General features: G+C 44.0%; 1 protein-coding gene across 6 annotated transcripts in view; it reads right to left on the minus strand.

Annotated features, from left to right (window-relative positions):
* il1rapl1a (interleukin 1 receptor accessory protein-like 1a) overlaps positions 1 to 13212 on the minus strand; it is a 184307-nt gene that overhangs the window by 93749 nt on the left and 77346 nt on the right. For all 6 annotated transcript variants that reach the window (XM_084361497.1, XM_084361499.1, XM_084361498.1 and 3 more), the window contains exons 4-5: positions 9158 to 9344; positions 7634 to 7787 (exon numbers count right to left, since the gene is read on the minus strand). In XM_084361497.1, coding sequence (XP_084217623.1) covers positions 7634 to 7787; positions 9158 to 9344 — 341 coding nt within the window. The remainder of the gene's footprint in view (positions 1 to 7633; positions 7788 to 9157; positions 9345 to 13212) is intronic.

The following is a 13212-nucleotide window of genomic DNA, read 5'->3' on the forward strand; positions in this document are numbered from 1 at the left end:
AAAGTTAATAGTTGCACACTCTTAAATGGGTCAACAGTGAACCGGTGGGTCTGTCCAGGTTGAAAAACATCTACAAATACTTAATTCCAGTTGGAAACGCATTACTGGACGTAGCTACTGTAATAATATTACTGTAATTTGTATTAAAGACACATTATATAGAGCTGTTACTGCTCAATATACTGCTTAAGTAATATATTACTGTAATGCATTACTTTTGCAGTGCATTACCACCAGCACTGGTTGTGACAGACAGCAGCTTATACTGTACATTTCACACATATACAATCCTTTTACAATGTGTGCACTGGCCCCTCATGGCTGTGATTGATGTATGTGTATATGTGTACACAGGTGCATACATGTGTGTAGGCGGAGTGACGAAAAGTCAACTGCTGGAGTAACACTTATCTCAGGTGTGATTTTATCATCTTCTCCCCAAGGACATGTGCCTGAGGTGGAGTGTTTAGCGTGACCACGACAGCTCGGCAACACTGCAAGTGTCGATGTATTCACGCAAGACTCGAGCATATAGGCGGCGGGATGGAGAAGGTTTCAGTCGAGAGCGAAACTCATCTCATTTTGTCACCCCACACCTCTTATCTCGACCCACTCGCTCGCTCGCTAGGATAATATCAGGGCTAATCGCAGCCACTCCATCCATCTATCCACCTCCAGCTGGGTGGATGGGGGAAAGAGAGCAGACAGTGGAGGTGCGGACGCCACGGTCCTGCTTCTGCCTCCGTCCTCTCCTGCAGTTCCAGCATCTGCAGTGGTGAGACCACGCCGGCCAGGTAAACGCCAAGCTATCGCCATGATAGGCAAATAAATAAATCACAAAGAGCTGCGCACAAAGTCCTGCGTCACACGTGCACACACAGGCCGTAACATTTTATAAGGTTGTGAAGTGTTCATGCTTCTGAAGGTGACCCTGCAGCAGAAGAACTGTAAGGAACCTTTTACTGCGATGAGACGATGTCCTGAATCACCTCCCCGCACCTCAGCTCCTCACTACACACAAACACACTTTCTCTCTCACACACAACACACGTACATACAATATTGTCCTATATCGAATGTAAGATCTAGACCAGAGAGGCAAGGACAATCAGGTTACTATAGTGTGAGACCCATGGTTGAATCTTAAAGGGACAGTTCCCCCCAAAATCAAAAACACATATTTTCCCTCCTGTGTGGTCGTGGTATTTATCCAACTAGATTGTTTTGGTTCAAGTTACAGAGTTTTTGGGGACATTGGCTGACATTGGAGATGTCCGTCTTCTTCTCAATATCATAGAACTTGATGGCATTTGGCTTGTAGTGCCCAAAGCACCAAAAACAACACGCTGGAAAAACTCCAGAGCTCATGAAACGGTGCCTTAAGATAATCCACAGGCCTTGTTGTGAGCAGTTTCACGTGGGAACTATTTCATTTCTACCGAGCTGAACCGTATCACCGGACAGAAGGAAACGTGAACCCACTCATTGACGAGAGGCTCGTGCAAACATTAGAAATAGGCGCCCTTCTCTTCGCTGAGCTTAACGTAAACTAGCTTAGTAAACTAGCATCTAGTCCATGAGTAGATGAACTTCTTTGTGGTTGGAAGTTGTTCAGTTTAGTTTATTTCTGTAATTTTCCAACTTATAAAACACAAATACACTGGTAGATAGACGATTAAGAAATTTACTGTAATGCTTTTCTAGCTTCAGAAAACAAATCAATCAAACAAACAAACAAACATAAACACATAAACAAAACAGGACCGAAAAGGTGTAGGCTGAAACCTTATTACACATACCCTTTTAACACTAATTCTATTTTGTCAGCCGCCTTTAAATCACACAGAGCAATTAAAGAAAGTAACAGCAACTAAGAACATTTACATTTTACATACAGAAATCCCAAACTCATTTCATGTACACACTGGTATTCACACTTCTGTTTTATATTTGTTAATCCTCTTGTGTTTGAATCATTTTTTAAATCTATTGTGTGTATTGCGCTCTTTCATTTCCATTTCTAAATCATACCATAGATGTACTCCATATACTGAGACACATCTTTGTTTTACATAAGTTCTGGTCTGTTTTGTGTGAATATACAGTTCCCTCTCAGTTCATATGGACATTTTCTTACTGGAACAACCTCTGGATACAGTCAGGTAACATGTTGTTGTATATATCAGTGATGCTATTTTGAGGTCTACAGCTTCTCTGAATTTGATTGCCTGTGAATTTATGAATAGTGTTTGTTTGGCGGTAATCAGCTCTGTTTATGATTCTGATTGCTCTCTTCTGAAGCAAGACAATCGGACTTGTGATTGTTTTATATGTTTTTTCCCCCAAACCTCCACACGGTATGTAATGTATGGAAGTATGAATGTACGATACAATATGTGTAATGAATTTACGCTAAGAATGTCTTTTGTTTTTTTTCAATATTGCGACAGACTTTGATATTTGCCGTCATTTGGAAGAGAGAAAATAGTTCCCACGTGAAACTGCTCACAACAAGAGCTGTGGATCATCTTGAGTAATCGGGTCAAGACTTCTGGAAAGAGACATTGCTGTTGAGTTTTTCACAGCATTGTTTGGCACTTTGAGCACCACAAGCCGAGCGTCATCTGGTTCCATTATACAAGAGAAGACGGACATCTCCAAAACTTGGCAGCTCGCACCAAAACAATCTAAATGGATAAATAGCACTACAGATAAGAGGGAAAAATATGTGTCCTTGACTCTGAGGTGAACTGCCCCTTTAATTATAACAGCACTTGCAGAAGATGTAAAATTCCAGTCAAAAAACGAAGTGAGCAGGGAATAAAACAAAAACCACGCGCAAACAAACACCCGAAGCAGTCACATACTTCATTTTCACGCGTGTGTATTCATCCACAGTACATAAAGCGAGTTTCCCAAAGCACCTCCCCTCTCAGCGTGGATATTCTACAAGAGGTAATGTAAAGTAGATGATTCCTATCCTCCCCTCGATTTCCTCCTGCCCTCTGCACTCCCAATTCACTGTGCCAAATGGTACATTTACATTGGTCGTAACCTCAATCACCATGCTCGCAGGCTATGCTGAATGTGCAGACAGACATTTCTACAGTGAGGGGATGCAGACAGAGGTATAATGGGAGCAATAGATAGAAACCCACGCCCGAGGCATCCATCAAACCAAACGACTCCATTACAGTAAGTCGGACAGAGGCAAACGGTAATGTGCACTGTGATAAACACTGGGATAATAGTCTGTTTATAGTCCTGGACACACTGTTTCTGCTGGGAAACACTGGCGAGGAATACAGATAAGATACAAGAGCAGCAACCTCTCTATCTTTTTCATTCTTTCTATCTCTTCTCCTCTCTCTTCCTCGCTGTTATCAGTCACGTTCACTCCCTTGTTCTCTTTATCCTTTTCCGCTCTCTCTGTATAATATTTTCCTTCCTTGCAGAACGCAGGAGGGAGCTGCATACATCAGCTGAACAGGGCTTTTATCTGGTGTTATACTAGTGTAGCATTATCATCCCGGTGCTGGAATGAGGCCTAGGAGAACCATAAAAATTGAATGGAAATGATTCAGATGTTCTATTAAAAAACAGACATCACAGCCCACCAGACAGACGCAGGTACGCATGTATAACAAACACACGAGGAAGCCCAAACTGTACATGCATGTATCAATTAATCATAGCCGGGTCGTTTCAGCTGAGGCGTTGCTTCTTGTGTCTCTGATAGCAGAAAATGGTAAACACGAGAGTAGACTAATCTGACCACGCTCTGTATTCCTCAGAGGACCCGGGAAAAAAGCGAACCTGCTGCTGCTATGAATCAATTATAAGAGTACACAAAAAGGCACTCTCTTTACAGATGGGAGGTTGAGGTGAAGGTCTGTGGAGGGGAGAGAGAAAACAAAATCTTTCCATCTGTTGATAATGGTGTTTTAACTCTCAATGCACACTCCCAATGCTGCACAGGCCGTACTCGGCTGAGTCCACATGCCCAGAATGAGATAAGAACATTTAAATTTGGCCTGACACACAGCGGAGAGAACATAAAATGAGGGAAGGGGTCGCTGTTTCTTTTACATTTCTATTAACCTGAGGAGCATCGGCGCTTGATGAAGGGGCTCCTGGATCAGCCCGATCTGGGTGAGCCTGTGTTTATGCCCATAGTTAACCTCTATTACAAGACTGACCTCAGCACAGATATCAGCTTCTGTACTGATTCTAATGGAGGCCGTGCAGCAGGGCCAGAACAGAAGACACACACGGACATGCAGACACACACACATACAATTTTCAGCGAGCCAGGGTCAAAGCAAAGGCCAGTGTCTATTGCGCTATATTTAAGATCAGTTAAACTTAATGACCTCCTTCATCCCCTTGGCCTATCAAATAAACTACAACATTAGCCCTCAGATCGCAGACATAGTTTGGACTTTTATGCTCGCCGTCCAGGCAATGTCGGTTTTAACAGGATGTGATAAAATGTGGATAATCTCACGCCCACTTGAGGGGATGATGGTGTGGGTTTATTAAAGGAAATGAGCCTATGGCCAGAGTGAGCTCATCTAATTCTACCAGGATACTGCAGCTTTAAGGAGGAGGCGCCCCTCTGGTTTTATAATAAGGTAAAATGCTGTGGTGATATAGAGAACGCCATTTTTTTTACAGCAGGGGCAGCACAGCTGATGACACACAATTGGTGACAAAGAAAGGCACCTATTGTGGTGTGTAAAGAAGAAAATCATTTCCTCTACATAGCCATCGATGTTTTGCTGCTGGAAGCGTGTTTTAATAAACACGGCGCACAGGCTCAGTCAGTTTACTAGGGGACATTAAACATTGCCTTAATTTTGGAGATGTGCTACATGTAAATGACTTCATGTACCGCAAGATGATCCCCCATGTCAACCTGCTGCGTTAAAGCCGCGCCACATAACATTGCATCCTCTATTTTGATGACTTATTGACGTTTCATTATGGGGAACATGCGTCACGATTCCTCTGCCAGTGTGTAGGTGTCTCTGTGTGGCTGTATGTGTGCATGCAAGCGTTACACAAAAGCAAACAACACTAAAAATATGGAACAATGGATTTTTTAAATTTAACTCTGAAGCTTGCTGTTCATTGTTATATATTTTCTATTGGCTCTACTTCTCCAGCCAGGATTTTTGGATATTCTTACCTCACATTGCACACAGGCATTATGAAGGGCTCATGTATAGAAAGAAAATGGCAGCCACACACACCTCTTTCTCATTATCAGTGTTTCTTCCTCTTCCTTTCTGCCTTTGTGATGTTTCTCTCCCTCTCGCCACATCCCCATTCTTCCTCTCTGTGATGTCATTAGTGTGAACTGTGTATATTTATAACCCAATAAAGTTTTTACGACCACCGTCATTATAGAACATTGAGGTCATGGCTGACAGGCTAACAAACACACAAGGATAATGCCAAAGTACATACAGCAAATAGCCAACATGAACTCACTCGCCCACACATACAAACTCTATAGAACACAGCTGCACACGTTTAATATGTGTTGATAGGTAAAGCAGATAGGTAAAATAAAATAATTGGAATCACCTAATTAAATCACAAAGATGAATTAATACACATATTTTAGGTATTCGTCCTGGTACGAGCCCTGCAGATAGTCGTCTGTCGCCAAAAGGTGAGAGGGATTTAGTTTGTATTGCTCAAAAAATGAAAACACAGCAGCATTGTGTCTTCCCATAAATATTGTCCTGATAAAATCTGCAGACCTGAGAAAAAATGTAGTTAAAAAAGGTAAAAAATAGTCTCTGGACAGAGATTATAGGTTCGTCTGCATGTAAAAGTCCACACCATCAGAAGCTCCTCTCTCCCACAGAAAACACTGCTCCTGAAACGCCTCTTCGGTCGTGCCGCCTCTAATTCTGTGACTTTGTGACATCACTCTGTGTCACCATGTTTGCATAATGTATGCCTTGTAGCTAGTTTGGCATGTAAGAATTGATTAGTGGAAGCTCCTCTGTTGCTGTTAGTGGTGCTGGCCCGGACATGTGTGAGTTGACCAATTAGAGTAGACTGTTTAATTGGGAGGGGGGATCCTTAAAGAGACAGGAGCTAAAACAGAGCGTCTCATACAGAATTTAGTGGCACTGGCACTTTACAGGACAACATGAAAGAACTTGAGGTCCTCCACTGCGATGGTAATGTTGTTAAAATGAAATCTAGCAGATCTTCCTCCTATCTGCCTCATATTTATTGAGCCCCACCAGGGATTCAATGTGGGCCATCAATCACATAAGCCTGCCAATCTGGAAGCCACATCTCCAGGATCGCATTTTAGCCTCATCCAATAACACGCCATGCTCAGGTTGAGGTGTGTATCTCCCCGTTTGCTAGATAGCAAACCGTCTGTTTATCTCACGCTGCTATCGCCCTCATATCACACAAGAGCAATGACCAGCCACACAAATAAACACCAGAGGAGATACTAATCAAATGCTAACACTGCCTCTGTGTGGACCAACATTGAGCGCACTCACACTACGACTCTCTTTAAGTTGATGAATACAATAATGGAGCTTTACATTAAAAATGTTGCTCATTGTCTTGATTAAGATTTAAAACTAAACACTCAATCACAACATGCTGTAATGACCAAACAACCAGCGAAAATCAATGTGGATACCTTTTTGAGATTATAATCCATTAATCTAATTATATGCTCTTTACTATGCACCCCATCATAAACAGTGCCAAACTGATGTAATGAATGTACAGCATGAGTTTTTGTTGTTAATGATCGCCATATGATTATTACGGACTTGAGGTCAAGCAATGCTCATTTTATTTGCGACACCCTCACTGAGCATAATATAATTTTAGGCTTTAATTTGTATAATGCGACTCCAGTGGGAGCAGAACAATAGGTAGCTCGGGAAAAATGGCGCAATCGAGAGTGGTTTGAGAGAGAGGAGAAGGAATAAAAAAACTGCATTTGACCTTTTCATCAACGCTAATCAGAGCGGTTGACCTGGCAGGAGCGCACATGCTCAGTAAGCCCGATCCCCAGGTCTCACCCGGGAGTCTCAAACCAATGATTGAATGCATTTATTTGTCATGTGCTCACCTTGCAGCTGCTCAAGGCAGAGGGAGAGATAGAGAAAGAGAGACAGATAGAGAGAGATAGAGAGAGAGAGTGAGAGAGAGAGAGTGAGTGAGTGAGAGAGAGAGAGAGAGAGCACTGTAAATCTCCTGACCTTGGTCCTGGCTCTTTAGCTCTCTGTGTGAAGGGGTTTAGCCTATAGCCTTAAATATTTCAACACTGCTTGGTTGGCTGGAAAGTGCTGAGTTAGAAGAAGGGATAGAGGCCAGGCCTCAGCATTCAACCTCCCCCAGCAATTAACACAGCAGCAGGGCATCGCTGCAGTGCTCAGTGGTGTGTGTGAGTGTGTGTATGTGTGTGTCTTTGTTAACATTCATTCCTTTTCTTCAAGTGTATGTGCCTGTTATAACTTTCACTCCACTGATTCCTACAAGATTAGCAGTAGAGTTTCTACAATAGACACCCTTAGACTTTTTCACATTCAAAACCACATTTGAATTGTTATGTTTTTTGTCTTTCATGAAGACTTACCAGTTACTGTGAGCTCAGTCGTCCTCCTGACCACAAAGCCACCAAACTGGACTTCACAGGTGTAATTCCCAATATCATCTTCCTTTACCTCCTGGATGGACAGAATGTCTCTCTTCTGGATGATACTGGCACGCCACTGCTTTGGACGGCACTCCTGTACATTTGAGAAGGACAGGCAGGTCAAACTCACAACTCCCGCCCAAATCTTACTATTGATAAATCAAGAGGAGTGAAACGGCTGGCAGCAGACGGATGGAACGGTACCGTGTGCCGCACCATGTAGTCTGGAATGAAATATTCTGGGCAAGCCTGACATCATGAAATTTAAGACTTTCACTCCGCTTCATAATGAATTAGATCCATCACGTTTCAAGTGGTCTGAGCTGGGCACAAAAGCTTTCAAACATCACTGAGCATTACGAGAGTGGATGAAGTGGTAGGGATGCATAGCTTGGCACTGTGACATAAAAACTCCATACGGTAAAATGATAAGGCTGAGCCATTATCCTACTTATCTGATCAAGATTTATTGCACTGAACTGAATATTCTCCATTCAATACTCCGGTTGAGCCACGGAGGACAGACAATGCTATTTACAGTATTCTCTGCTGGCAAAATAAGTGTGTTTGTGCAGTGTATGCGCGCGCGCGTGTGTGTGTCTGTGTGTGAGTATATGTGTGTGTGTGGGTGACTCTATGACATGATCCTCTCTCCAGCCCCTCGGTGCTCTAGCAGTGACAACGATGGCTCTGCGGATTCTATTCCACCATTGCTCCCGGCAACCTTCGAATTCAATCATGGTGGCTCCGCAGTGGTCCAAATAACTCTAGGTTCCAGCACTCCCAGTCATTACCCTGACCGTAATTGAATTCTGGAAAAACCTAGAGGTCGAGCCCGGCTGAGCTAATCTACTGCTGATCTGCCTGTGATTAGTCTGGCCTGAGCCCTTCTCCGGGATGCACTTTGTTGTCCGCAGGCCGTGCCTGACCTGGGAAAGGCAAGAACCCAGGTGAGCGAGGAGAGGGCGCATGCTGAATAAAGATCAGGGACTACTGTTGGAGTGTTTGGAGGACATCCACTCGTTCCGCAGGGCAGAGAGTGACATCGCACAATTTTCTCCTCGCAGAAGTTTTGTGTTCATTATAAAAGCCATCTCTGTGGATGCCCTCTGCGCAGTCCTTGTTCTCTTTGGATGACTCTCGCAGTGCACTTATGTAATTCATCACAATCATTTGCATCCGTGCATTATCTGCCTAAGTGATCTGGAACCACGTTTCCAACAAGGCTTTTAAACATAAACAGCCAAGAAATTAGATGAAAACAAACCAGTGAACCATTCAAGAATATTCCACGGTTGTATAATCACAAAGACAGACTGCCTCCTTATTACGTTTCCCTAACACACAACAAATAACAGTAATCAAGACACACACGAAAAAAAAATCAATAGACCTCCATGCATGTATAATGACACACAAATCCGAACCACGGCATATACTTGATCGGTCAGAGAGCACGCCCACCTTGTACCAGGTGATGTCTGGTTCTTTGCCAGGTTCAACGTAGTCATCTATGTCAGGACACAGGATGTCTTTACTCTTGCTGAGCTCAGCCTTCTCGGTCCGTCTCATGTTGGAGTTGTAGCACAGGTTTGTGTCATTCTCCGCCACGGTCAGGGACATGGACACCTTCATGCAGTAGGTGGAGTTTCTGTGGGCAGAAAACAACAACACAACCGGATTAAGATCCATCCTTACTTGAGAGAATCTGGCAGTTCAGTTAAAACACATCTTTACTTTAGCAAAACTGATGTTACATTACAGGACATAAGGTGGGAAAATACTTCCCTTACAGAACAACATTCACACGACTACACATGCTCAAACAAGTGAAATGTAACGTTGCTCCTTTCTTAGTTATTTTCAGTCTTTTCCACCCCTCCTCTGCCTCGCTCCCCCTCCCCTATGTTTGTGGGGTTAGCAATAACGACGTGTTCAGCAGCTTTACCGAGTCAATGACTCACACTCACGACCACTAATGGATTTATGGGGGGAGTCAGCCGGGCCTGGGAATGCTAATCAGAGAAGAGACAAACGCTGAGAAGGGCCTCACAACATGACGGAAGAGAAAGCTGCTTGGTCATCAGAAGGTCCAACACACACTGCAACCCCCCCCCTCGTCTCCCAGTAACCATCAACACACTTCACCTCTGATCCACGCTAGCTGACAGAGAAGGATGTCTCTCTCTCTCTTACTTCGTTATTAATGTCATCATGATAATTATCATCATTTCAACCCCCATCACCACTGACACGATGCCATCCCATTGCACCTGCTTCCCCAGAAGTGGCTGTGACAAGGTGTTACCTCTAAAACTCACGCTACATGGCTAAAAGGAGAATACACATTGCTGCTGAAACAGCCTTAGTCTTGCATAGCCAAGGCCTATCTCCACAATGCTTATCCGTATATCTCAATCGTCTCAGGCATTTCTAGGCCCAGGATGCAGCAAAGTGCCCCTGGAAAATAGTATCAGGTGACCTTTCGGACACCGTTTTGGTGAACCATTTGCACGATTGGAACAAGCGGTAATCTCTGGTGCTGAAAAATGAAGCCAATGCAGAAGAACAAAAAACTGCAGTTCCTCGAATGGCAACTTGAGGCTTGCTCCAAAAGCCCGTGATCAAACTCATGCGGATAGGGTGAGGCAAAATGTGCTAATCTTTATGTGTAAACACTGATAGCTTGTTAGCCTTAGCTAGCCGTAGCTCGCTTTACCCCCACCCACGCTCCACCTTTTTGCCCATTTTTCATTCCCTGGGAGTTAAGTCAGGCTTGTCAAGACAGTAGCGGCCAGTACCACTCACATTGAGCTTTGGCGAGCCCTGGCATAGCAATGACTAAATCCCAGCACAAGAAAAGGTAACAGCTGCTAGCTTGTTTAGCTTTTTACCATTAGCGACCAGGTTAGTGTTGCAGTAAATTAACATTTTCAGCGAGTAGGTTGCTAGCTTCGGGGTTGTTGTTGTTTTTTCGTAGAGGAGGACTTTAAACGCAGAATGCTGAATGAAATAGTTGGCCAATGGCAGGCTCATACCAACAGTCTACATCTGGTGAGTCAGTCCTGGTTAGGATCAATCACCAAAACTGCTTGGTTTGGGTTAGGAAAAGATCTTTTTTTGGGTTAGGGTTAGGGTCTTATAATATAAGGTATGTAAGTGAAACTACAGGGGTTCCTACAGTGTCAAACTTAGAAGCGTAGGACCACTGACCAGGCTGCTGTATTGGACGCACTGGGAGTGAGAGCAGGCTGCTGGTACACAGTAGAGATTTGTGAAGTCATGCTTGTGTTTGGGGAGTGAGCACCAGAGTGCGCGCTCCTTCGGGGCAGGAGGTTGGCGTCAGATAAAAGAGTCTGTGAGGAGTGTGGAGGTGCAGAAGGTGGTTGAGGAGCCGGTGTAGTTTGTGAGTAAAGGATTTTTGCTTGATTCTGTTATGTGACAGGGAGCCAGCAAACTTTGGGACAGGACAGGTTGTACTGGAGATTATTAAGAAGTTCGGACAAAAAAATATAGTGAAGTAGAGCCTGACGGTAATGAAAGCCTGGATAAGAATGATGGGCAGAGGGAATGCCTCCAAACTATTACCACAAACTTGGAAGCCCACTGTAATCTAAAGCATCACTAGCTGTAGCGTTGTGGTTCTCCTCAATTTAAATTAAACAGCCCCGTCCAACCATAAAAACAGCCCCTGACTAAATGTCCACATGCTTTCATAATGTCTGTCTGTCTGTGTTTTTATTCTCTGCTGCCTGGTCCAGCCTGATTGTGATCTGACTCGGTCAGTCACACCGTCGGTCGAAGGCAGGCCGTGCGTACAGCCATATGGGCTTTCATTTCATTTCATTACATTACATTTACGGCTCACCAGATGCTCCCATTCACTGTAAATGACAGGGTTTCATATGATCTACTCAGGTTATGGAAGCAATAAGGGAGTCACCTCTCTCGTATAAACACCTCTGACCCCCTGGGACCATAAAACACAGATGTAGACACGCACCCACACACAACTGCACACACACACACACACACACACACACACACACACACGACACACGTGCTTAAAAGACAAATGTGGCTACATGCGGCATTAGAGGAGTGGGTAGAGATAGAGCAGAAGGAGAATAGCTACTTGGCGTGAGAAAGAAAAGATACTGTATACTTCTACAACATAGAAGATGACTAAAAGGGCATCTGGAAAATGCTGTAGGAAGCAAAAGTAAGATGCAAGATATCGCAACAGAGGTATGCCCTCTTGGTGCTGAAATCTAACACTATCGACTATCTAGAGGGAACAGAGTGGGAAGACGCGATGCTGTAGGCTCACAGAGTACTCTTGGATAATATACTTGTTTATAGAACAAATATGACCATGCAAACACGCTCGCAAAAACACACATGTGGACACGTACATGGACATGTAGGCACATTCACACACCTACGAAGTCAAACCCCCCCGCTCGCCGATGTAATGGGAAGATGATCAGAAATGACCTCTCGCAGTGGTGCACCTGAGCCACTTAAGTCCCCAGCGAACCAATAGGAGATACCTCCACATGTTAAATATTCACAGCGGGCGCCCTGTGGCATTGTGGGAAGATGTCAGTGGTGCAGCTTGATTGATGGACAGCCTGGGGTCGATGCATCCTGTGGTGTCTTTCACGTCTGTCACAATCTATTCAAGTGTAGCTGCTTTGGATATTAATCTGCGGCTCACGTTAGCTTTAATTCTCCACGCATTATTATCCCACATGTTGGATAATGTAATCACGGGAAGGAAATGCACGTGGTTTTACCCACTCCAGAACACAGACTCATTACTAGGATTATTATAAAATAATTGAGCAGGTGAAACGTAGAGCGGCGGAGGCAGTGTGCGCATGAGAGACGGAGCGAGGCCGAGAGGAAGAAAGATTGATGGATGTGAATCGATGTTACGGACCTTATGTGAGATGACATGCGGGGGAAAGAGAGAGGCAGAGAAAGAGCAAGGGAGGGAAAGAGAAGGAGAGCAAAGGGAAGCACATGGAGATTGCTATGTAAATGAAGTCACCTTCACATGAAAACTGGCGATTAGACTTAAATTTCCAGACAGAGAAGGACAAAGATAGCTATGCACACACGACGGTAAATGCACACATTTATGCGGCAGTGAAACACACACACACTCTGGTGCTCCTCCATATCTCTTTCTGAGAAAAACATCTGGAGGGCTTCAGTGAAAAGCTGAACTTAACACAAAGGGATTTACCTACATTTATAGATAGTACACAACACGCCCAGAGCTATTGGAAACTATCCTGCCATACACTACACAGTGCAGTCAGAAGGTATCAGGGCAGTGACACATTTTTTTGTTGCGTCGGCTTTTGTGCTCCAGCGCACTGGATTTGAAATGAAACAATGACTGTGGCTCTGAGGTGCCGGCTATCAGCTTTGATTTGACGGCGCTTTCATCAAGATCAGATTGAATTGCGATGCAATAAAATCATCGTAGCATAGTGTGCGGTCATCAT

Source organism: Pagrus pagrus, assembly GCF_965226575.1.
Source record: "Pagrus pagrus genome assembly, chromosome: 9".
NCBI lineage: Eukaryota > Metazoa > Chordata > Actinopteri > Spariformes > Sparidae > Pagrus > Pagrus pagrus.